Source organism: Macrobrachium nipponense, chromosome 20, assembly GCF_015104395.2.
Source record: "Macrobrachium nipponense isolate FS-2020 chromosome 20, ASM1510439v2, whole genome shotgun sequence".
Lineage (NCBI taxonomy): Eukaryota > Metazoa > Arthropoda > Malacostraca > Decapoda > Palaemonidae > Macrobrachium > Macrobrachium nipponense.
In genome coordinates, this window is record NC_061089.1 from 29,899,982 (window position 1) to 29,927,394 (window position 27,413).

Below are 27,413 nucleotides of genomic sequence, written 5' to 3' on the forward strand. Positions count from 1 at the left end.
GAGAGAGAGAGAGAGACAAGAGAAGAGGAGGGTGGTGGGTGGGGAGGAGGTTATTGTGCGGAAGGAGACCCTCCCCCATCCAGGTCGGGGAGATCTCGTTCCGGAGATTCAAACTCTTCTAGGTTTTTTTGGTGAACGTTTATCACAAACTTATCCAATGTCTGTTGCCTTTTTCCTTCCGTTGCATAAACACTTTTGTCCGGATGATACAATTCAAGGAAGCACTGGAACATCATTCCACTTTTCCAATGCGGCTTTTATCACATCACTGCTGACATCTGTAACTTCCTCCCCAGCCTCCTCTTGTCAGTTGATTGCTCCGAGCAAGTTGCTCCTGCTGCTCTTTGTGGAGTTGAACAAGTTCGTCCGCAGTCAAATCTTCTGAATGTTCAGCGACCAATTCTTCAACATCTTCGTCGTTGACTTGTAGACCCATACTGTTGCCCATGACACAATTTCTTGCACAATCTCTGCATCGAAGCCCTCAAAGTCACGGACAGTTACGCACTGGGGCCAAAGTTTCCGCCACGCAGAATTTAATGTGCGGTACGTAACTTCAGTCCATGCGTTATCAATGAGGGTTATGCAGTGAAAAACATTAAAGTGCTTCTTCCAAAATTCTTTTAAGGTAATTTTGTCTCTTCAGTTACACGGAAAGCATCTGGAGAAGAGCGCCTTCGTATATAATTTCTTAAAAATTGCTAATGACTTGTGTCCATGGGCTGGAGAACAGAGGTCGTGTTGGGTGGAAGGAACTTGAACTGAATGAAGTCATGTTCACTGCAGTCAGCCAAGTACGAAGGGTGTGCCGGGGCATTATCCATGATCAGAAGGACCGCAGGGGTAGCTGTTCTCTGTTAGGTACTGACTCACGGTCGGCGCAAACACTTCATCAATCCACTCCATAAACAAGTTCCGTGTCACCCATGCTTTTGTATTGGTGGCCTCCACATTACAGGCAGTCTGGCCTTATTTACGTTGTGCTGCTTAAAGGCACGCGGGTTTTTGAATTGGTAGACAAAGTAGCGGCTTTAGTTTCAAGTCGCCACTTGCGTTGAGCATAACAAAAGCGTAAGCCTATCCTTCATTGGCTTGTGGCCTGGGAGCGCCTTCTCTTTTGGGGCTTGGGTGATAAATGTCCTGTTGGGCATCTTCTTCCAGAAGAGGCCCGTTTCATCACAATTGAAAATCTGTTGAGCGACGTATCCTTCGGCCTCCCACACTCGGCAAAACTCAGGTCCACGATCGCCTCAGCAGCAGCCTTGTCTGCGCTAGCAGCCTCACCATGCCTAATTACAGAGTGAATTCCAGTTCTTTTCTTGAAGTTATCAAACCACCCTTTACTAGCACTTAAAATCATCTGGCGTGGCACTAGTAGAAGGAGTTTCCTTCAGCAAACTCTGATACACTTGCCGAGCTTTCTCGCAGATGATCGGCTCGTTTACACTATCACCTGCCATCTGTTTCTCATGTACCCACTTCAAAATTATTTTTTCTGCCTCTTCGAGGTTTGCGATCTCATCTTGGTTAGTACTTGTCCACTCCCTTCGCAACATTTGCTTCTTTAATGGCATCCTTGTTTTTCAAAATTGTCGAAATTGTCGACTTGGCCATCTTGTACTCACTTGCGATATCGGTCACAAAGCGAACACCACGTTCAAACTTTTCTATAATTTCTTTCTTTATTTCAATGGTTATCTTCCTCTGCACCCTCTTCTCACCATCACTCTTCCTTTCTTACTTTCACCACCACTCTTCACTTTCTTAGGGCCCATTATGAAGAAAATCACAAGTTTTAGCGCAAAAAATGCTAAGCGAATTGACGAACGTCTTGTACACAATGAGATGAGACAAAGAGCGATGCGTGGGTGACGCGTGCTGTGGGCGGCTGGAGGATGGCTGTTCCCATGGCAACTCAAAACGCTCTCACGTGTGCTGGGCGATTTCGCGCATTTTTCAAATGTTTGTGTCTAAAAATTAGTTTGTGAAACAAAGTGAATTGTTATTTTCCAGAAATTTCCAGCATTTTTCAAATGTTCATGTCTCAAAATTAGTTCATGACCCCAAACAGAATTTTTTATTTTCCGCATTTTTTTTTATTTGGTTCGTATCTCAAAGTTAGTTCGTAGGTCAAGGGTGAAATTTTACCTATAATTTTGGTCGGGGATCGAGTTGTACGTGGGTCAATGCGTTCGTGAGTCAAGGGTCTACTGTATATATATATAATATATATATATATATATATATTATATATATATATATATATATATATATATATATATATATATATATATATATATATATATATATATATATATATATATATATATAAATAAAGGTTTTTTGCCACGAAGGAAAAAATGAAAAAACGAGTTTGGCCGAGAACTTCGGTCCTATTCGGACCCTTTACTGAGGCATACTGATTTTACAAAGAACACCATAGTCAAAAGAAGGCTTAATATACAAACTGACACTACCATATTAGCCATAAGGGCGATTTTCACTCTACAGAGAGGAGGAGGAGTCATAGGGTAGCCACACCTTGAAGGATACCCGCGGTAAACAAGTGATTCTTCCAGAGAAACAGTACATTTTGAAAACAACACGGGAGCATAGTCTTTTGACTATTGTGTTCTTTGTAAAATCAGTATGCCTCAGTAAAGGGTCCGAATAGGACCGAAAGTACTCAGCCAACTCGTTTTTCATTTTTTCCTTCGTGGCAAAAAAACCTTTATTTATATATAGCATCACGTTTATATACTTCTATATATATATATATATATATATATATATATATATATATATATATATATATATATATATATATATATATATATATATATATATATATATGAACAAAACCTTATTTCCATTACCTACATCAGATATAACTTATGATTCTGTACAACGTCTACAAGCTACAATAAAAATAGTCTGAAATCTGTAAGCCCCTTATAGTTAAACATTCCATATAGTGTCAATATTTTAAAATTCTCAAACATTCAGACAACAAATGTACCTCACAGTTAAATATCTACAGTACCTGATATACATGGTGGGTGTCTGACGATGAGCCTGTTAAAAAGGCAGTAGGGATCCAAATATTGATTAACGTTCTAGGTGTTGTAGATACAGAAAGGGTATCTAAATCACTAGTTACACTTGCAGTGTCATCCATTTCATCTTCATCATCATGTTCATCCGGTAAGGGTCCCCGAAGATCAATCAACTCTTCTCGCAGTCTACGAACCTGTGCTTCTCTCATCCTTAAGAGTTTATGAAGCCTCTCATTAAATTCCATCAATTCACCATGCATTTCAGCCACCTGAATCAATTTCCTCTCATAAGCAGCGGCTTCATCATGATAATCCCGATAATCAGGAGTATTTCGTGATGGTTGCAATGCTACATTTTCAATGCTTCCCTCTCTTCGAAGAAGTTGAACAGCTCCTACATATTTCTTTAACTGATGCTTTAGAAGCTCATTTTCTCTATGAAGTACATTAATTTTTCCATTTAATCTCTCAACTGTCTCCTGATGTAACCCCTGCTGATGTGCTATTTCTGCTCTTAACATGGAAGTTGTTTCCATTTCTTGAGCGAGTGCATTTGATATTTCTGTTCGGCGACATTCAGCAGCATCACGAGCTCTACTTATCTCCAGTACAGCAGATTTGAGTTCATCCAGGGTTAAAGTAGTATCTCCACTGGATGGACTCGGTAATGTTGAGGTGACTGAAATAGGACTGGTACATGTTCCTCTGTTTCTTCCCTGAGTTCCACATACCTGAGATATAGCTACAGTATTTTCATCTCCTTCCTGCAAGTAACTATTTAGTGAATTATTATCATCCGATGGAACACCTTCAAAATTTGCTAAACTTCTTGGGCTAACAGGTATCAAACCTCTGATTCTTTCACTTCCAATTGGTGTAAAAACATTTGCTCCAGTATCTCCTTCACTTGAAGGGTAGCTATCAGCAGAAATATTTGACTGACTAGATCTATATGATCCAGATTCTTGATCATATAAGTTGCTGGGACGACGAGATTTTGGCACAGGTACACTACTAAGAACATTATTATCATGAGTATTATTGGTATCACTTTCTGGAGAAAGACTGGAATGTCCTGGAAGGAGCTGCTCATAAATATGTTTAAGATTAGTCTCATTGACAGTCTCATCATTGCATTTAACTGATTTACTTTCAATACTAACAGCACCTTCTAAGTCAGTAAGTCCTGAGGTAGAATTATCTTCCAAAGCTGGAGATTTTAATTTTGTATTACTGTTACCCATTTTTTCATCAGGTAGAGCAGAATTTTCCACTGTACTTGAATTTTCATCACTTAATTTCAAAACTTCTTTGGCCTGTTGTAATCCTTGCAAATGTACAAGTTTCTCCAATCGATCAGCGTAAGGAGTTGTTCCCCCTGTAGTAGGAGCTGGTGAGCTAAGGCATGTAGTAGGTGCACTATGATATAAAGGAGAATTTACATCAGGGAGATCTGGTCTTGATAAGTCATCATCAAAGGAAATCAGCTGGGAAGGAATTTTCTTTTTTCTCCTTTTCAACTCCCTTTTTCTTAAATGTGCTGAATTACCTGGGGAAATTTGAAGACCATAAAATGCTATGATAACTCACAGGAATCATTTAAACAATTTTCAATTACTATTGTTATTACAATTATTATTTAACTGTCATTAGCCAAAATTATGGGTAATAAAATACTGTGAATTCTACACTTAAAGTCATACAAAAGGAAAAACTGTCCATATAGGTTACCTATGGAAAAGTGTATATGTATACAGTATTATACTCTACTAATGTATGTGATGTTCACTAGGCTGCATATGGACAACATGTCTTTGATGAAACAAATTACAAAATTAAAATTCTAAAAATGTACATTGTTAAATAAAAAATAATTTTAAAAATAAAATTTATTACTTGGATACCTACCTATTGTTAAAGATAGCTTATATCTTGCACCAATAGGCAAGTTGGAATTTTAAAAAAATAATAAGAAAAAAAAAGTTTGAATGGCTGCCTGGATGACTAGTATCTAGTACGAGGTGTTTCAAATGTTTTAGCTCTTGTTGTCAGAATTCTCCTTGACAGCCCACTAAGTTGTGGGGAGGCTGGGTGGGGTCTACTTGAACTGTAGGTAAGTTTCCAAATGATAAATATTATTTTAAAATTCATATTATTTGGCATGAATCTTAACAAATGTTGAAGACAGCCAATTCCTGCATTGAGAAGAGGACGAAGGGTATTGCAGCTAGACAAACTCTGCTCAGCCACTGCACTAAAGGCTTCTTGCATGAAACCCAAACCTTCTTACCTGCCCTGGAATCCTTTTTGGATCTTACTGGTCGGAAGTTGGATTCAATTAAGAGAGCAAGACTCTCATATGTGCACAGTGAAGAGCTATCATGCAGTGAAAACCACTTAAATTCAGCCAGAATGAAACAGAAGTGATGTGAAGGGACGACGGTACCTGGGTCCAAAACCCCATAAAACAACAGTTAACTTAAAATAAATACTTTCAATATATGTACTTTCATGCTCCCAAAATATCAAAACTCAGGATTTTAAATAAAGTTTGTAAAAGATTACTCTTCCTCCAGTTCAGGAAATGACCTTACCCGCTAATTTCAGAAGCAATTTTGCATACTATTTAAGGTAGTAAGTGGCAAAAGCCAAACTGTACTTCTACTGCACCACATTAATCAAAACCTAAAGCAACAGTGTCATAAAACTATATGAAATTGCAACAGCTACTACATTATGAATGTTTACTTTCAATAAAGGTAAAAGGTATGGAGCTAGTTCTCGTGCACTTACTCTAATAGAATAAGCCACAGAGAACGTCATGTTCTTTGACAAAGATGGTCTAGAATTCTAAAACAACAAAGCAAACAGTTAACTTTGTCTCCTCCAGGGTTAACCTTTAAAGATGTTCTAAGTTTCTAAAACCACAAAACAAAAGGTTAACTCTGACTCTTCCAGGCTTAACCTTTGGCAAAAACTCTAGGTTTTCTAAAACTACAAAATAAAAGGTTAATTTTGACTCTACCAGGCTTAACCCCTGAAGCTTCGATACTAGAAGCACGTAATTGTACAAGCCATGAAACAACTTTGTAACAAATTCCAGTCCCTTGCAAAAGAAAATCTACATCTCACTGCAGGAACTGGAGCTCCTTCTTGTAGTGTACTAGGTAGGAAGGGAAAACTAACAGTGAACTCACTATGGAAGCCTGGAAAATTAAGGGATTGCTGTAACACTATTGTTACTTTGCACCAACATGAAACACAGGCTGTTGCTGTGGTTAAGGGCACTTAAACACCTGTGAGTGACAAAACAACTCCCTGGGCTCTACATCTCCACTTCCTGCACTGTAGTGCCCGGAAGAAAATCCTTCAGCAAAGGATGAAAGGGTGCCACAAAATTACATATTTTCTGAGCCATGTAACTGAAGAAGTGAGAAAAGAATATACTGTAAGTGTTCTTGGTGCTCAACCTTAGCAATGTAAAAAAGTGTAAAAACTCCCCTAAGGAGTCAGAAAACATTCTATTCAAACAGGGAACTCAGAGTTAGCACTCTCCCATGTCGGCAAAGTGGATGCTTGCTTCAACACTAAGGGAGTCTAAAGAGCAGACAAAATGGTGGCTAGTACCCAACGACGCATCCATCGGCAATGCCCGAGGAAACACTAGCACCTAAGTGGCAGCTGGCGCTAATGCTGAAAGCAGCTGAAGTGCCGACGACGTGGCGGTTAACACCTGAAGAGATTGGAGCCTGAGTGCTAGCTGGCACTAACGCTAACAACGTCTGAAGAGCCAATGATATGGTGGGTAATGCAAAAGGAGGTAGTGGCACCTGAGTGGCACTTGGGATTAACAGTAAAATTGTCTGAAGTGGCAGCAATGTGGCAGTTAACACCTAATGAGATAGTTGGCACCTGATGTGGCACCTGGTGACAATGCTGAAATCACTCGACGTGCCGGTGACAAAAAACCTTGAAGGAAAAGAAGCCAAACCTTTGTGCTACTGGAATAAAATGGCAGTCAAAAGATGTAGGTTCAAAGTCTGTTCTGGGAAGAAAGTGTGCTGCCACTGTAGAGGAGACCTAGTATGCTTGTAAAGAACTAGCATATACCTGAGGAGACCAAGAAGGATCCCACTGTGTCCGTGGAGAATGCTATTGTTATCTGCTTCTCTAATCTGCTTTTCCTTTCAATAAACATACACCATCTGACCAAACAATACACTGGTCATTGTAATTTTTGAAAGAACAATCCTTCTTCCAACATTTAACATATGTCATGACCACTGTATACTGAAGAGTAAAGCTGGCCATCATACCTTTTTACCTTACAGAGAAAATGTCTATCCTCTCCGAATGACATACTAGTACTATATAATGACAAAGGCCAAGAAGAGCCAAATCCAAAATCCACAAAATAATCTAATCATCAACGAAACAAATGGGCCCTTGTAGGCCAAAGAGGAAAAACTGAATGGTAACCAACAGATGCTCAAACAGTCGGTTCAAATTAACCGATCCTATGTATTAATTTTCTAGTTTTCCCACTCTATCATCTTCCCACCTGACATGGTAAATACAGCTATAATAATAGAAAAGTAAGATTCCTTTCAAACATGAGTTCCACAACAAACCCATTATGTACTTATAATTTAGCCTAATTTCTGGTCAAAGCTTTGCTGCAAACACTTCTGCGAGCACAGAAAATATTTAATTCTTCACGGTTCTGTGACTGTTCAGATACCCTGAAGTCCTCCTCATTCTGGAATTAACATTTTTTTCATTTAAAAAAGATGTTAATTAATGCATTCAACTTACATTGTTATTTCTATTTATCTTATTACATTCTCATTGGCAGGTAAATGATATAACAAATTTACAAAGGAAATAGAAAGATCTTTTGCTCTTTATCATATTCACTTATCAACTCTAACATTTTGGCATGCACAAGCAGTTATCAACCAAGAGAATGAATAGAAAGCAAGGGTGTAAACGTATATACGTACTACATGGCAGGAGAGCTGATTTAAGGTTAGCCAAAGTCTGGGCAGGTCAAACTGTCACTGATCAGTTGTGATGTTAATGTTTTGTCTTTACAGAATGCAACTTTCTCAGTTTCATGCATCTGGTAACTCGTCTGTAAGGTGGATTATAATGCACCTTACACCGAATACAATATGCAGCTGAATTACAGGCAGCACATCCTTGAAATGGTTATGTCACATAATTCATCTTTTTTGCAAGCATGAGATGGATAGCTGAATCTGTAACAATTATAGCACTGCAATGGCTTTGGTTTGAATTTCACTATTGGTATTTTCTCATTCTCTATAAGTGTTCCAGGACATGTCAACTATTTTTTGTGAAGTTAAGATCTTTATTGAATATGACTCCTCTGCCATAACTAAAAGTCAATGGGGATTTTATTGCTTACTTCATCTGTTCATTTAATTTTATACAATTTAACCCAATGTGAGTGGCATCGTCAATTGACGACTATTTATAGCTTTGGGATTATAGTCCCCTGATGATCAACATTTCATGACACAGTATGAATTAATTTTGCAGGAAAAGTGTTCAGATCATTTCCATGGGCCATAAACGACTCATGGCAACTATTACGTCAACCCTAATAGCCAGTCAATAAAGGAGAGAGAGATCAGTTTGCCTTGAGATGTCATAGGGGAATGTTGTCCACCATTCCCATCCAAAGACATTTTGTAACTATTTTACAATAAATATACTTACAATCTGTTATTGTTTTTAGTTCTTATCTGTTATGATATGTGTATTGTGTGAGCTATAATTATAATTTTTTTACTAAATAAAATATAAAAAAATTAAGAAAACATTTATAACTTGGTGAAACTAGCATTTTTTTTATGACTGTCTCAGAGGCCCCCCACAGGGTTGGAAATATTAACTTTCGTCTTCTTGTGGAAGGCATACGAAAAAAATTTTATTTTTTTTCCTTATTCTTATGCCTGGTGCATATATGTAGTACATATCTTCTTCTTATCAGTGATGTTTTCTTTTAATTGGCAAACCTCAAATTTTGCTCGGCATAGGGGTGTGCTTAATAAATATTTTACTCTTCCTGTAAGTGCTAACATGCATGAGTCTAAGATTTTGCAAGAATCAAAACAGCTTGCTCGGCAAGTAAGATCTCTAGACAACATCTGCCTTCATTTACAGGCATTTCACAAAACTTGAAACAATTTTATTATTCTTTTTCTCTAGCAATCAGCCACTGGGGACTTTGGTGGTCTTTGTGAAGGGAGGCTTCATTTGTCATCATCTGTACTTTAGCCATCAGATGTTAGGTGTCAAGTCCTTTAGATGTTCTGTTGCAAGGAAATTCTTCAGCTTTTCCATTATATACTCTTTACATTATCTATATGACTACTGTACCTACTTCAAGTGTTTCTTCTGGTGCAAAGATGGATATCCATTCTTTACTTTTTCTGTTTTCTTCTTGGATATCCATCCTGATATCCTTTACTATCCCAAATGTTCCTAAGCTAGTGATACAGAGGTTATCAACTTTGTCAATGGTTCTGAGGTGCAAATATCACGACTTTCAATCATGAAAATTATTTTAAAAAACTGGAAAACTTAAAGACACCATCTGACTTTCATGAAGTCCTTTCCTCCTTGCACAACACCAGTAAGATCTGGTTCCCAAATGTCCACTGCCCAAGCTACCCCAAAAGGATTGCAAAATATAATTACGGTTTCTGAAGTGTACACCAAAACTACTTGATGAGATTAAGTGCATTACATGAAAACAGTACATCCATGAATTCATCATCTTGGCAGGCAAGCTGGACAGAATGCCAAGAGTCCTATTCCTAAAACCAGACCACCAGTAGGCTCCATGGGTGAGTTACAGGAGATAATGCTGGCCCTAAGATATCAATGACTATTATATTCATATATCTCTGGTCCAAACATTATCTGGTGGTTGACCAGCCCACCAAAGCTCCAACTATTGGCTTTAAAAATGAATTTCAGCACTTGCAATGATATCCCTTCTAAATGATCGAGGCAGTGAAACGAGGGAGCTGCAGATGTTAAGACAGCATGGGAAAGAGGATGAACTGACATTAAATGAAGGAAAATCCCTTTATTGCACTATAAAAAAGTAGTTTGGGAGACTGGACAGTAGGATTAGAAAGTTGATAATATATGGAAGAGGTTGAAGCAATAATGAGATGGAGTAAAATAGTACAGGCTCATCATATAAATATTCTATTGTGAAGCAATCTCTCATGAGGGACTTGGTATATGTGAAGCCAACCGTTTTGGCTAACGTTAAAATTGCAATTATTTAACTGGCCATTTAGAAGTGAGATCTAATTAACTACATAATACACAAAGATAAAAGTGATACAGTGGACCCCACATATTAGTGTTCTGTACTTTCATATCAGTACTGTGATTAAATGAAATTTTTTGTGATAAAGCTATAAAAAAAATCCATGTATAAGAATTATTATTGGGTTTTTTTAAGTTTGAACTAACAAAATAGGCAGTTTTAACTGTTTTTATAGGGGTTCTAAGTCTTCGCAGATTCTAGCTGTTCGCGGTGGGGTCTGGAACACATCCCCTGCAAATATGGGGGGGTCCACTGTACAACACTAGCTACATAGATTACTATTAGATGATACTTCAATTTCATACGACATTATCAAAACCTTTACTTCCAATCTGACCAAAAGCCTGGCTTTGATCACTTGGAAATTCTGCTTGACTGTTTTACTTCTGTGACAGTGCTATGCAGTGACCACCTTCAGTGCTTTTCAACAACCTATTTTCCAGCAACTAATTCCCATCACCTCTTCCTCTTTTGTAGCACAAAAGGGAATGATAATTTCATCTTACCATATTGGGAAATGATATAATTGCCAATAAGAACTATAGCACACTTTAGAATGCCATAGAAATTACATAAAAGCTCAAAACTCTACAACTGGTCTAAGAGATGATGCTCATGATATTCATAGGCTAGGTTATAAAATTAAAAAAATCCTATAACATAGGACTTCTCACATTTAAACAACTTGTAAGAAATATAAAAATCAATTTTACATACCTGGTTCTTCCGTTGTAGCGGATGCTGATGCAGCAATCTGAGCTTCAGGTTCAGGCTTAACAGCAGGTGCTGGTTCAGTTTTCTGTTTCACTTCACTGGAGGTGATCCCATTCAAATCACTATTATCAATGTTAATAGCAAATAGAATGGAGTCCAAACCTGTTGGTTAAAATGAGATAAAGGGAACCATGATCTTGTAATCATCTGATAAGGGTAACATGATAATCAGCGTTTAACAATAAAAATTATTATAATTTGAGAATGATAAAATGGAGTTATTTTTAAGCTATCTTAAAAACAATTTTAAATATAATTTTAACGTAAAACATCAGCTTCTCAACTAAGAGATAAAGGAGCTTCTTGTGAAATACATAATCAATTCATGCATCATAAAAAATGGGCATCAATCATAATGTACTGACAGTATTCTACATAACATCTGTTAAAACTTTACACAAAATTAATATAACACTACAGTCACTCTAGTCTTTGAACTGCACTTTTGTTCACATAATAGTGTACATATACATATGGAAAAATCTGTCTCTACTGTACTGCTGTGTCCCTAAAGGGAAACCTGATCTAATCTCCATGCTCCTTCCAATAAAGAAATCTACGAAACTTAAGTTTACATGTTGCCTTCTAAAGTACCACGATAAATATTAGCAACATATGCACCTCCAAAACAGATAGTGATATCCTCCCATTCTCATGTTGGTGTACTTCCAGTCAACACTATGCTGAGGAAATTTGGTAAAAAACAGATTAAGCCTCATTTTTGTGGACTGAGGAGACTGTTTCTATTTATGAAAAAGATTTAAAGATGATACAATTGACAGACCTTGGATAGTGAAAACCAATTTTAAGAGCTATTTTTCTAGATTGATGCAACTTCGTGATCATAAATGCAAAAATTCATAGATTTTGGAGGATATAAAATTACAAATACTTTACTTTCTACTGTTAAGGATCATAAGCAGGATTAAGAGAAAGGGAAAATGGAAGTAGGCCGCAGGAAATGGTAGACCTATGAAAATCTTAATATTGTAAAAAAGAGGCAAAAGCAATGATCTCCAGTTTTGAAATAAACAGTTAGGAAGTGTAAGGCTAAGAAAATTTTGCATCTACTGTAGGATCACATTGAATTTTCATTATTTAACTGGTTTCTGGCTTATAAATTCATTCAAATTCCACATATTAGACTAAAATCTTGTTTTTGGCTTGTCATGACAAGAAAAGGAAATAATTACTTATAAACTTTAAACTTTATGGTAGCAAAAATTATTGGGTGAAAAATAGTAATGCAATATATTTCTGTTCCTAACAAAAATAAAAGGAAAATTAAGGCAAACCATTTTAAAATGCTGGAGAGCCATAAAAAATTTTTCCAAGACCTTTTATATAGTAACTTCATTTCTGTTTTCCTTCTTGGAAAAAGTAAATACATAAAGATATAAATTATAAAAAATGCTGTCTAAGAATCATGTGTAATACATACCAGTAAGTTGAAATTTAGCAGTCTAAGTAAAAACTTACAACTATGAAAAACAACTGAATCTAACCTGCTGCTAAATTTGGAAGCATAGCTGCCCTTTCAAAGTCTCTGAGAAGTGCCCAAGATTCATACCACTGCTGCAGAAGATGATCATCACCAGCCAGAATCTTGTCATTAAAGAAAACATAAGTTATGGGAAATTGTTGTATTTGGTCTGTTTGTGTATTGAAGGTATGAACATACAGATACAAATAAATAAGATTAACACATCATGACAAGATACATATACATTGTTCTTCCATATTACTAATATATCAGAAATACAAACTTTAAACTGGAAGACTTTAAATTTATAAAGAAAAAAAAAAGAAATCAATAATCAACAATTAACTTAGCCTTGCACTACACTTTGTTAAATTCCTTCTTTGATATAAAGCAGACAGGAAAAATATTATTTAATCCCAATAGAGACTGAGCAAACATTATTAGGATAAACAAGTTCACTTGAAAAAATACATACAAATTCAAATTAAATGAATGCATACACAAACACATCAAAGTAAAACAGGTGTGTACATTTTATATATATATATATATATATATATATATATATATATATATATATATATATATATACATATTTATGGTTCACACCAAATATACCTTATACTACCACCCAAAACACTTTACTATCACTTCAAAGTCATCTTACATTACATTAAAAATATGGCTTACAACTACATGTGAAAACTAATCAAGTTTCCCCTTTACTCAAGCACAACCATTTTCTCTCATACAGTATTCAAGTTGTCCCATTTTCTTTTTATTAGATAGGGGAAACATTCAGAATTCAAAAATAGTGTTAAGTACTGTACCTAACTATTGAAATAAGCATAAAAAAATACCAAATTATAAATGCAATCAACAGTGATCAAATATTCTCTTATATGTACTGCTGTGTGTGTGTGTGTTAATCATACTTACAATCAACTAAACTTGTTATAAAAACAGTACAATGAATCAAGCAAGGCAAAAAAAAAAAAAAAGAATTTGTAACACGTACATACGTATGCGCACACTTGGCCCAAGGTGACGTGAACTTCTTGGAGTTTTAAAGTTTTAATATTGCATTTTTATATTTATGATACAGTACTAATTCATGTTTCATTAAAGAATATGTACAGTACTGCGAGAGAGAGAGAGAGAGAGAGAGAGAGAGAGAGAGAGAGAGAGAGAGAGAGAGAGAGAGAGAGAGAGAGAGAGAGAGAGAGAGAGATTTGCAATTATATTTTTGGGGGATTTTACTCTAACATAAAGTACTATGTTACTTTACCTTTGTATGCCCATTTTACATCTATGTACAAAATTCAAAATAATTCCATTAATATACACAAATCATGAAACAGCTGTTTTGTGAATTGAAGGAATCTACTTAAAATTATTAAACATTTACATATGCATTGAAAAACTATTTTTTACTGGTATTTTGTTGTGTTTACATTAATATTAATGCACATATATATATATATATATATATATATATATATATATATCATATATATATATATATATATATATATATATAATGATATATATATATATATATATATATATATATATATATATATATATATATATAGATATATGTATATATATATATATATATATATATATATATATATATATATATCCTATATTATATATATATTCTAATAAAAGGAGCCCATAAAAACACCAAAATATAGAGAGAAAAGTACTATATTTCAGAGACTGCTGTCTCCCTCCTCAGGTAGATGAATGAGAAAAGTTTACAGAAAAGGTGGTATTTATACCAAGAGATCCATCCACAGGCAAGCCAATTTAGGTCATCCCCGCTGATAATCTTCCTTTAATCTTCTCAAGCGTTGGTTGAATGAAAACCTTGTCGATCGCACCTGAAATCCATGCTCCTTTTGAGATGTTCATTACCTGCCTCTCTTTTATTAAGGCAGATTCCATCATTTGACTCTTGTACCGGCAGTTGCTGCTATAAATTACATGTGACAAATTCCAGTTTATTCTATGGTTATGTTCATTTATATGGTTGAAAGTAGCTGAGTTCTGTTGTCCATACCTAACTGACCGTTTGTGTTGTATTAATCTCTGGGGAAATGATTTACCTGTAAATCCGATGTAAGATTGGTCACAGTCCTGGCATGGGATTTGGTAAACCCCACTGTCCTTGGGAGATGTCATTTGTTGGACGTTAATCAGTAAATGCAAAAGGGTTAGATTTTCCGAGGGTCTGAGTCACCTTCTTATTCGTGTCCAGGTGTGGAATTTTTATTTTATTGTTGGGTATATCTCTGGTCTCCTCTTTAGCGGGTCGGTAGAAAATTACGTTTGCTTTGTGAATTGCTTTCTTAACGTAATTTTCTACCGACCCCCTAAAGAGAAGACCAGAGATACACCCAAAAATAAAATAAAAATTCCACACCTGGACACGATTAAGAAGGTGACTCAGACCCTCGGAAAATCTAACCCTTTTGCATTTACTTACCCAAACACCTTAGCCAAATCCCTGATTAACGTCCAACAAAAGACATTTCCCAAGGACACTGGGGTTTACCAAATCCCATGCCAGGACTGTGACCAATCTTACATCTGATTTACAGGTAAATCACTTCCCCAGAGATTAATACAACACAAAAGGTCAGTTAGGTATGGACAACAGAACTCAGCTATTTTCAACCATATAAATGAACATAACCATAGAATAAACTGGAATTTGTCACGTGTAATTTATAGCAGCAACTGCTGGTACAAGAGTCAAATGATGGAATCGGCCTTAATAAAAGAGAAGCAGGTAATGAACATCTCAAAAGGAGCATGGATTTCAGATACGAAGGTTTTCATTCAACCAACGCCTAAGAAGATTAAAGGAATATTATCAGCGGGGGTGACCTAAATTGGCTTGCCTGTGCATGGACCTCTTGGTATAAATACCACCTTTTCTGTAAACTTTTCTCATTCATCTACCTGAAGAGGGAGACAGCAGTCTCTGAAATATAGTACTTTTCTCTCTACATTTTGGTGTTTTTATGAGCTCCTTTTATTAGATGGAATTCTGTTGTAACAGAACATTTTTACCAGTCATCTACTATATATATTATATATATATATATATATATATATATATATATATATATAGATATATAAATATATATTATTGATATATATATATTATATATATAATTCATATTATATATATCATATATATATATATATATATCTATATATATATATATATATATTATATATATATATTTATATATATATATTTACACAACAGAATTTCATCTAATAAAAAGTCCATAAAAATACCAAAATATAGAAAGTAAGTACTATATTTCAGACTGCTGTCTCTCTCTCCAGGTAAGTAATGAATGAGTAAAGTTACAGAAAAGGTGGTATTTATACCAAGAGATCCATCCATAGGTAGCTGTTTTACTAGGTCGCCCCTGCTAATAATTTCTCTTTAATCTTCTTAAGCATTGGTTGAAGGAACATTTTATTTATGATATCTGCATCCCAGGCACCCTTGGAGATGTTCATTGCCTGTCTTTATTTAATGAACGCTGACTCTATCATCTGGCTTTTGTACCAACATTTGCTGCTATAAATTATATGTGACAAATTCCAGTTTATTCTGTGGTTATGGTTATTTATATGGTTAAAAATAGCTGAGCTCTGTTGTCCATACCTAACTGACTGTTTATGTTGTATTAATCTCTGGGGAAGTGATTTTCCTGTAAAACCAATATAAGATTGGTCACAGTCCAGGTTTTCATATACACAGGAGTATACAAAATCCCATGCCTGGATGTGACCAATCTTACATCAGTTTTGCAGGAAAATCACTTCCCTGGAGATGACTGACACATGACAAACTCTGGTGAGGATATCAGCATTTAGGATCTAATGAGGATCTTCATCACCCTAGACCCTCGCTGCTGTTACTGTAACTGCAACTCCAGTTACAGGACCTCACAAGGAGTTAACAACCAAAAAAAGAAGAGGGAATACTGAAGTTTAAACACTATCACTTGGGCAGTCATGAAAATGTCTTGCCTCAATGGCAGCTGGTTGCAAAGTGGATTGCTGACTGATGTTGGACAGGGCTTTTCCCAGCCTGTCGGTAGTTGACTACCACATCAATAAATTTGAATGGCCTCTCCAGCTTCAGTTCACAAGCATAATCCTATGTAAAGAATGAAGGTTTGTATTTGTGTAGGAACAATTACATTCTTCTCTGAAGAATAATTTCTAATACATTTTGAAGCAAACTGCATAAAACTATATTTGGAAAAAACATTTTTAACTTACGTGCATATATCGCTCAAGTGAATGCTCATTAAGTAAACTTCTCAACCATGCACGTCCCCTGCCCAGGTCTGTATTTACATTCTTCAACAGAAGAAAGCGCTCATACTCATGACGAGTAAGGAGTTCCCGTACATACCACCAAAGCACTGTAAGAAATAATATTTTAGTTATTTAAAAGTTACTAAAGATATACATAACAAAGAAGGCCATTCTTAGACATGCAGTTTAAAAACTCATCACCCCACCTGTGTCACTCTGAAAGCATATTACAGAGTTAATAAATGATAAAATTTTAAAAAATACAAAGAAGCTTTCTTTGTTAGAACCTTGAAATGCCCAACAATTTTTTTAATCTCTATACTGTACATATTGTTAATTATCAACAAGTGTTCTCAAATTTACACTAGCCCTATCCACATTAGAACAACTCAGATCTGCCTACTTATTTTAAGATCAAAATCCTTCTAAAGATACTCAATGCACTGTCAGAAGACAGCATTCTCTTCACACAGCAGTTCCCCATTCATACTGCTTTTAAAGTAACTTTTTTCAATGCAATTACCTGTTAGTAGAGTGCTAATAAGCTTTGAGATGACTTGTTTGCATATCAAATGTGGAGTAATAACTGGTGAAAATATGAGAAATATGGTGAAATCAGTGGTGAAGTGATTCATGTATTTGAAAAGATGTATCACTTTTATGAATTGGTTTGACTGTGTGGAGAGAAAGAAGGCAGGATAAAACAATATTAATTTTGCCTTTAAAATATTTATCAGAATGATAATATGCAGTTCAGAGTTATAAAAATTTAACGGCCTTGGTTTATCATAAGCTTCAAGAGCATTCTTTTTAAGCCTTGTTGCTTCTCCTCCTTTCCTTCAATACGTACTACCATCACCTCCTCCAGGAACTTCCTCTGGTATAGCTGTTTCACAGCAACAATATCATTGACTGAATATCCATTGGCTCAGTAAGTGCAGTTGTACTAGGTGGCAAATACGTGACCCTAATAGGACCTGTTACCAACCAATTTGGCAGGCAAATTATCTGTGAGAAGCAAAGCCCTCACCTGATGTCTAGCAATTGTGCAACTGTGGTCATTTTCCAGGCATAGAAAAATGCAGCCTAATGGCTGCATTGTTCTCAGTTTGAAGGAAAAGTCAGTTTGACCCACAAAAAACACCCCTGCAATATGGCCGAATTGCAATCAGTTGTGCAAATAGGGCCATTTTCCATGCATAGTGATCAACTGTTTGCCATTATGGTGTATTTTTTTCAGTTTGAAGGAAATGTCCCTTTGACCCCAAGGGGGCAGAGGTTACTCTAACATCCTTAGCTTTACTTAGAAGGCAAACTGCTCTCCTAATTGTGAGGGTGCCTCAAGGTAAAAGTCCATAAATGTAATACTATGTTCTAGTCTGAGGATGGAACGGATATGCCAATAGCACCTGGTGTTCTCAAACAGTCACTCATCCTAGTACAGACCAGACCCAATGTTGCTTCACTTCACTGATTGGACGAGAAGTGCCACATAGCTATATGAAAATGATGGTCCTCTGAAAACTCCAAATGATCAGAGACCTACCATTCTCCCACAGAGCTGAAGAGCACTTTGGATGCTCAGAGAACTACTATCTGGTATCAAGCTGTAGATGGTCCCTGAAGCATTGGACACCAGTTGAGCTATGAGCAACAGATGACACCAAGCTGTAACCAACGCCAAATGAGAAGGTGCTAGGTGAGCTGGGTGCCTAACGAGCTAAAAGCTCATGGCTCTATAGCTGGTGTCAGACAGTACCTGATGCCAGATCACAGCTGTTGCTGGTGGTCTGGGCATCAGGCGAGTCAGAAGTTCGAGGCACTGACAATCCCTAACGTTGGGAGCCACTCTTTAAGGTGGCTCCAGAAGAGTTGGATGATTATACTTCCAGTAGGACTACGTATTCAGAAAGGAAGCAAGGGTGTACCTGAAAGCTCAAGAACAGCCTGGTCTGATGTCCTTAGCTTTCACATAAAAAGAAGGCATATGTTCTCAATAGTTATCTTAATCCGACTTTATGAAAACCCGAAAGCTACAGCCGGACAGAGGGTTTTCTAATCTTCAGGGCCAATCATGTCCATTAATTCCAAAGGGAGAAAAGATGGATGTAAAGCTTGAACATGACCTCATTCTAGCTAAAGATCCAAGGGTAGACTAAGAAAAATTCTCTTCCTCGCTTGGACTCGGCAAAGACAGGAAAATGTCAAACCTGCAGCCCTGTGCATAATCACTTATCTAAGTCTAGTCCAATATCCTTAACTGATGGAGTACGTAAGATGTAAATCTCAGGTACAGAAGAGGAATCTGAAAAAGGCCATAAAATTCTTGATTGGGATTCCTGAAGGTCTATGAGTAAGCCTTTGTCCTGGGCTAAAAGAAGGGTCTTGTGAAGGTCCTCCATGCTTTGGTTTTCTGACATGGAACAAAAAAGCCAATTGTCAAAGTAAAGGGTGATGTTTACGCCTATCAGGTGCAGCCATCCTGCCAGAGGAGCTAGTACTCGCATGAAGATTGCGGTGCCATTGACAGTCCAAAGCTAAGGGCTCAAAACTGGAAGACTCGGTCCTGGAAGACAAATCCAAGTCAGGGCATGCCCGAATTTAGTGTGCTAAAAACCGGCATGAGCCAGCCAGGGAGTGCCAGAATTTAATGTGCACTAAAAGCCGGCACATGCCAGCCAGGGAGTGCCAGGATTTAGTGCGGGCTAAAAACTGGCACATGCCAGCCTGGGTGTGCCAGAATTTACTGCACCCTAAAAACCAGCACATGCCAGCAAGGGAGTGCCAGAATTTAGCATGCACCAAAAACAAACACATGCCAGCCAGGGCGTGCTAGAATTTAGTGGGTGCTAAAAGTCGGCACATGTCATCTAGGGAGTGCCAGAATTTAGCATGCGCTAAAAACTGGCTCATGCCAGCCAGGGAATGCCAGAATTTAGTGAATGCTAAAAACAGCCACCTCAGCCAGGGAGTGCCAGAAATTATAGCATGCTTAAAACCAGCACATGCCAGCCAGGGCTTGCTAGAATTTAGCAAGCTCAAAAACTGGCATGTGCTACCCAGGCCATGCAACAATCTCGCAGATGTTAAATACTGGCATGTAATGGCTGGATCATGCTAGAATTCAGCATGCTCTAAATACTGGCAAATGCCAATCAGGACATGCCAAAATTTAGCACTCGCTAAATACTGGCACAAGCCAGCCAGGATGTGCCAGAATTTAGCACTTACTAAATACTGGCACGAACCAGCCATGATGTGCCAATACTTAATGCGTGCTAAATACTGGCACGTGCCATCCAGGAACAGTTATCCTACATTCCATCCCAACAGAGTTGGGAAATCACTTCATTGTCATTAGGTTAAAATACACACTGTTAATTCATCACAGGAATCCTAAATGGCTTTTACCAGAGACCAACACACCTGCTTGCTGGGATTCTATCTTTTAACAGTTGGAAAAACAAGCATCAATTCATCATCTAAGATTTTTGGGAAATGAAAATAGCTGATTTAAGCAATAGTACTTACCTGGTGTTTCTGTTTCTCCTCTTGGTAAAGTGAGGTGGAGGTTTAAACCAGAAGTTACCATATCTGTCACTTGTCTGCAATAAGAAATGTGTATCATCAAATGGTGTATAATAATTCAATATGTGATAATTTGGCCATTAAACTACAGTAATACCTTGACATACAAGCGCTCCAACATACGAGCATTCCGAGATACGAGCCAGCCTCCGAGCAAAATTTTGCATTGAGATACGAGCACAATACTGAGATATGAGCACGCTTACAGATGCTAACGCTAGATGGCCAAGTGCTTGGGAGCGTTCTAAGCCTGCTTCATTTGTTCAGTTCACATGGTCGTTGACTTACATACACATCTCCCAAACATCTCCTGTGTTGTTTTTGTGATCATTCTTTGTAATAAGTGAGGACGCAAGTGGTAAAGTTGGCAGCGAGAAGAAAAAATGCATGATGATGATGGAGATGAAGCATGAAATTATCTAGAAACATGAGCATAGTCTGTGTGAGTGAGTTGGCATGCGATTACTAGCGAAGTACATCGACGATATGATATTGTTAAGATACAATAAAGTTTTGTACATACTTACCCGGCAGATATATACTTAGCTATAGACTCCGTCGTCCCCGACAGAAATTCGAATTTCGCGGCACACGCTGCAGGTAGGTCAGGTGATCTACCGCCCCTGCCGCTGGGTGGCAGGAATAGGAACGATTACCATTCTAGAACCAGATTTTCTCTTCCACCTGTCTCCTGAGGGGAGGTTGGGTGGGCCATCAATCGTATATATCTGCCAGGTAAGTATGTACAAAACTTTATTGTATCTTAACAATATCATTTTTGTACATGGAACTTACCCAGCAGATATATACTTAGCTGATTGACACCCTTGGTGGTGGGAAAGAGACAACTATTTACTGAATAGACAGGTAAACAACATACGTTGTAGGTAATAAATAAATAAAACCTTGGTTCCTACTTGATCAGGCGGAAGCCTCCATGGCTAATGCCTAGGAATCTGCTTCGCCTCAAGAGCCTCAGCGAGGATGTGACCTATGGCTAAGAGTTCTTGTGGGTCTGTCGATGGGGTCTTATCCATTTACTCGACAGAGCCTCTTACATGACAATATGCCTATGCCTAGTGGCATAATTAAGGAGCACAACACCGATCCCGATCACCTGATCCTAACACGAGGGTTAGTGCTTAAGTTGAAAAGAGTTATCTACAAACTCCTTTCAAACAACCCAAAGAAAAAACACGACGTTAAATAAAATTTAACTCACTAGTTAAGGATCAGTATCTGCTCCCTATCCCAGCAATGTATCCGCAGACACGTATCAACCAAGAGAGAAGGATCCCTCGAAGGTTATCTTGACATCCTTCGGATAATGGGAAGTCAACACAGAGTTGCATCTCCCGTATGTGACAGCTAATATGTCCTTATGACATATTGTTAGGGAAAGAACAAGAATTCGGAAAAGCTCGCACTTCATGCGCTTTTAATTCTCAGCTGTTTGAAGGAATCATCAATGCACTTATCAAGTGCTTAGGAGATCACAATGTCTCAAAGAAGGCCAGGGCGTTCTTTGATATAGATCTCTTCTGGGTGAAGCCTGGAGCCTGGCTAGCGCTTGGCAGGCGCCTAGCGCCTGTCTAGCGCCTCGCGCCTGGCTGGAGCCTTGCGCCTGAATGGCGCCTAGAGCCTGGCTGGAGCCTCGCGCCTAGATGGCGCCTTGCGCCTGGCTGGCGCCTCGCGCCTGGCTGGTGCCTGATTGGCTCCTCCTTCCTGGCTAGCGCCTCGCGCCTGGCTGGAGCCTTGCGTCTGGCTGGTGCCTTGCGCCTGGAAGGCACCTGGAGCCTGGCAGAAGACTTCATGATTACTGTCTATGAGTCTGCATGCCTCAAGAGTTTCAGCGAGGTAGGGACCTATGACTGACAAACCCTTCTGGATCATGTCAATGGGGGCTAGCCCGCTTACACGACAGAGCCTTCTCGGATCGTGCCAATGGGGGCTGACCCACTTACATGGCAGAGCCTTACCTGTATCATATCAATGGGGACTAGCCCTCTTACATGACAGAGCTTTAGGTTTCTCTTACTGGAAGGAGCCTTGCGTCTGGATGGATCCTCAATCCTGACTGGAGCCTAGCCTTGAAGGAGCCTGGCACCTGGATGGCGCCTGGCTGGCTACTAGCCTGCCGGCTCCTGGAGCCTGGCTGGCTCCTAGAGCCTGCCTGGCTCCTAGAGCCTGCCTGGCTCCTAGAGCCTGCGGCTCCTAGAGCCTGGCTGGCTCCTAGAGCCTGGCTGGCTAGAGAGCTGGTGGCTGGCTCCTAGAGCCTGGCTGGCTCTGGCTCCTAGAGCATGGCTGGCTCCTAGAGCCTGCTGGCTCCTAGAGCCTGGTGGCTGGCGGTCTAGAGCCTGGCTGGATCCCCTAGAGCCTGGCTGGCTCCTAGAGCCTGGCTGGCTCTAGAGCCTGGCTGGCTCCTAGAGCTGGTGGCTCCTAGAGCCTGGCCTGGCTCCTAGAGCCTGGCTGGGCTCCTAGAGCCTGGTTGGCTCCTAGAGCCTGGTTGGCGACCTGGAGGAGACCTGGCTGGCTCCATAGAGCCTGGCTGGCGCCTCGCGCCTGGCTTAGCTCCTCCAACACTTGCTGGAGCTTCGAGCTTGGAAGAGTCTCTAGGCTGTCTGACGATGTCCACATTGCGGACACTCTTATATCTGTCCGATTTGTTCGCCTCTGGCGCATTTGCGCCAGGTTGGAGGCCCGCTCCTTCTCAGTATCCGACCATGACAGAGTTCCTTGGAACTGTCCGCCTCTGGCGTTTTTCGCCTGTATTGGCATTTGGCGCTTGGCTGGCGCTACATTGTCCGAGAGTCCTGAACAACCACATAGTTTATCAGGAGACTGGAGAAGGGTGGAAGAAATTCTTCCCCTTTGAGCTTTTGGCCCCTGGCAAGGGGAGGTGATTTTAGTCAGCTACACCCAGTAGACGACAGGATATCTAACAACACGAGAGAGAAGAGTCTTCCTCCGAGGAGGATCCTTCGTGAACACTTCTTTTGCTAACGAGATCTCTTCTTACATGTTGATGAGGTTCCTCGTTGCAGAATCTTCCCTATCCTTGCCCGAAGGAAGGGAAGGAGTCTGGAAGTCGAAGGAGACTCTGAGCTGAAATTGGGCGGAACCCTGATTTCTAGCTCTTATTGTATCCTTCTGAATACCTTCTGGGAAGCATTTTGAGCCCTCATCGCACCCCGAAGACTCTGTAGGCAACGTTTAAACCATCTTCTTCTTTAGATGAAAATGTAAGTACCCTGCCTGGGCAACTAAACTTCTCTCTGAAAGCGTTGCGTCAGGAATAGAGGGATTTATTTCTTTTGCAGACATACTATGCTGGCAAGAACCCATTGCCGAGTCTCCATTGAATCTGATGCGAGATTCCAATGCACAAAAAATTCACTTGTCTTCTTGGTCGTTTAGGGTTAAGAGAAACAAAGAATTCCTTCATAAACTTCCTCAAAGAAGTAGATGAGGAGCAGTTCCATTTTGTCGGAACACGGAATCTGTGGCCACAAAAAAAAAAAAAATCCCATTCGAAGTACATGATATCCTACTCTTGTCGTATTGCGGTATCGTATAAGATCCCGAAGATCTTAATCCTCTGTTATCTCTAATTCCCTTTGTAGAGACAGAGTATGGCCTTTTACTGCGTTCTTTGATAGCAGATATATACATAGGTGATTCTTCCCTCTGAAAGTGAAGAAAAAACCTCGCTATGTGGTTCACAGAGGTATCGGAAGAGGACAGTTTCCTCATTCCATCTAGCACGATCTGCAGCAATTCTATGTCCTTAGCCATGACTATTGTCATTTACCTTGAAAAAACCTCTCATTCATGTCCACTTCTGGTCAGTCTGCACGCGGACAGACTCAGAGTGGAGAGGTTTTATAGGTCTATTTATAATAGATTCTGATAGAATATCCAGATACTCTTGGAAAAGCCTTACGAAACATGCTGTGAGAAGAACGTGACTTCTGTGAATCCAACCTCTCTAAGGCCAAAATGAGGCATACATCCTCTCTTCCTTTGACGCCCAATTATCTTAATATCTGTTAAGAATTTATAACTAGGGGAAAAAAGGCTAAAGTTTATTCCCCTTCTTTAAATTTAAAGATGTCTTATATTGTGCTGCCCGTCTCTTGGTTCGAGGAAAAAGAAGCAGTCTAAAGGAAGCCTGTTCGTCTTCTACCTTACAAAGAGATCTATGAAGAAGACTTTCCGCAGGTTCTCACAACTCTTTTCAATAAATGTTAGACATATGTTAACAGTTATTATCTTCGATCGAGAAGGTCTCACGGACATGCAAAATCTTGCATCGAACCATCTTAAGGATCGTTACGTTCCGTGTCTGTTCCCAAATAGGTTCTCTTTTGTTAACGCGAACCGGGGCGAAAAAAGAGATTCTCGATGCTCTTTGCGATATGAGAGAGTCGTGGAATTGGCCTAGTGATTAAAATAAATCATTTCATCATTCCTTGTAAGCGACCCTTTTCGATTAAATGGTAACGAAATCAGGAACGAATCTTGCCGTTACGCAGCCTGCCTGTCCGAGAGGCTACTGGACTCTTAGGTTAATAACTCGCTAAAAGAACGAGAAAATATCTTGGATGGTGCTTCTGGCACAATTTGCGCCAGGCTGGCGCTTCCTTCTAGTTCTTTTTAGGTTATGTGCCATAACATCTATGCCTTTATGGTACCCGACATCCTTCACATGTTAATTCCGTTCTTAGTGGGAAAAAACTTTTATATACGTAGTATTGTCCATTCAGGGGAAACAACTTCTGCCACTAAGAGAATGTTTCCCATCCGACTCACCCAACTTCTCTTGAGCAATATCCGAATTTAAAAAGGTTGTGTGCGTTTCTCGAAAGGATGAGAGAATTATATATATCGCGCGCTGCCGTATTAGAATCCTTTATAATACTGTCACATTGTGGTAAACAGCATTAATCTAGGAAACCTTTGTAAGGATACTAGGAATTCTGTAGTTAACCTCGGTATGTGCATAAGACTTGACCATACCGTAGTCTTAAAGTGAATTCTCTACTACATTCATCTTCTCACTAAGCATGTACTCTAATAAGCCATGCTTTTCGTAAGCATGAGAGCATTATACAATATAGAGTTTCGCTGCGTTAGAATCCTTTAAAAATGTTACCTACGGTAAACAGCAATGAAATGTAATATCTTTCTTATTGAAAGCTTCTTAGCAAAAGGCAGACAATATTTTATTTATGTTTGCTTAACTATCCCCTCAATCCGAGGCTAAAACCACGATTGTAGGGGAGAGACACGGTTATTCATTCCATCCCGCAGGAGAGACATATGTTACCGCCCACTCATGACCGACACCTACATGGATACTGCGTTGGTGCCTAAGCGATAGCAGTCTCGTTAGCCGACTGGCCTTACTCTTCCAGAGTTGCCAGCTACTCCATTTAATAAAGGAATCTTATAACATTATTATCGAACTTCAGGAAGTTCTTATAATGCATATCTAAGCGAAACAAGACTTCGATAAATCTAGAAGCTAAGTAGGTGTTGTCTTAACAATCCCTTTAAGCGTAGTCCTTCCTAGGAAATTCCTGGAAGGATACTGGTAATTGAGTTGCTCAGCAAAGAAGTAACTACGGTATGTGCTTATGATTTGCCGTATCGTATTCTCATACAGCAGATACTCTACTATCTTCTTTCCCTGCCGAGGCAGATAGAGAATGGATATTCTGGCGCCTGGATCCTTGCACCTAGCGCCTGGAATGTTCCGCGCGCTAGAAAGGAGACTCGCTCCTGGAACGTTCCGCTTGCGTGGAAGGTCCCGTGCGCCCTGACAGTTCCGAGCGCCTACTAGACCCCTTTTAGAAAGAGCCTCTTGCCCGGAAACGTTCAATGGAAGGATCGTTCTGATTGCCACTCTACTGTAAGGCTCCTTGCTCTAGCCGTCTGTTTTTCTGGCGCAATTTGCGCCAGGCTGGCGCTTCGTCTCTTTGAAGGCGCCTTGCGCCAAGAAAAATTTTCTAGAACGCGGCTCGCGTTTGGTTGTAGGAACGCGGCTCGCGCTAGTCTGTTAGCTGGAACGCGCCTCGCTGCTGGCTATAGGAACGTACCTCACGCTAGCTTGCTGGAACGCGGCTTCATGGCAGCGGCTGGCTCTTGCTCAGTGTTCTCTTAGTTTTCAGAGAACGCGCTAGATCACTCCAAACATACATTCTTCGTCTTTTCGGATGTAAGATGAAGAGACACACTTTTTTAAGGATGCCTTATCAATGGCTATCCTTGGCAGTCTGGGACGTTCTACAGAACCTGCCGAGGGGACGCCTGACCGGTGGGGGTTCTCCCTAACCTTCCTGCGGCTGTCGACTTTCCTCCTCCACTGGGTCTGGGAGTTTGGAAGAGGTCTAGGCCTGGAAGCGCTACGGAGCCGATCAGACGCACCCTCCACTGCACTGGGAACACTATATTCACTTCTTACCTTTTTAGAGCTCGCCTTTTGAGCTCCATCCATTTATCTTCAAATTTGCACATATGAATTTGTAGATTCTGTGGAGTAAGAAGGTGATGAGGATGCAACAACTACTAGAATTGTCAATACTCTAACTGCTCGTTAGTACGAGAGCTCTTAAAGCTTCTAAAGGAAGCGTATCTAGTTATATGCTTTCTGACTTCCTAAAGTAGGAAGTTAGATCTTATATTTCCTTCATCAAGTTCTAACACTTATACACGTATTAGTGAAAAAAAAAATATCAATATTTCCCTTATTGCAAAATATAAGTGTCTACCGAAA

At 39.2% G+C, this 27,413-nt stretch overlaps 1 protein-coding gene across 6 annotated transcripts in view; it reads right to left on the reverse strand.

The window, feature by feature from the left end:
• LOC135224280 (sorting nexin-29-like) overlaps positions 1 to 27,413 on the reverse strand; it is a 62,533-nt gene that overhangs the window by 13,208 nt on the left and 21,912 nt on the right. For all 6 annotated transcript variants that reach the window (XM_064263145.1, XM_064263135.1, XM_064263131.1 and 3 more), the window contains 5 exons: positions 20,579 to 20,652; positions 17,009 to 17,154; positions 12,711 to 12,810; positions 11,149 to 11,307; positions 3,044 to 4,605 (listed from right to left, as the gene is read on the reverse strand). In XM_064263145.1, the coding sequence (XP_064119215.1) occupies positions 3,044 to 4,605; positions 11,149 to 11,307; positions 12,711 to 12,810; positions 17,009 to 17,154; positions 20,579 to 20,652 (2,041 nt within the window). The remainder of the gene's footprint in view (positions 1 to 3,043; positions 4,606 to 11,148; positions 11,308 to 12,710; positions 12,811 to 17,008; positions 17,155 to 20,578; positions 20,653 to 27,413) is intronic.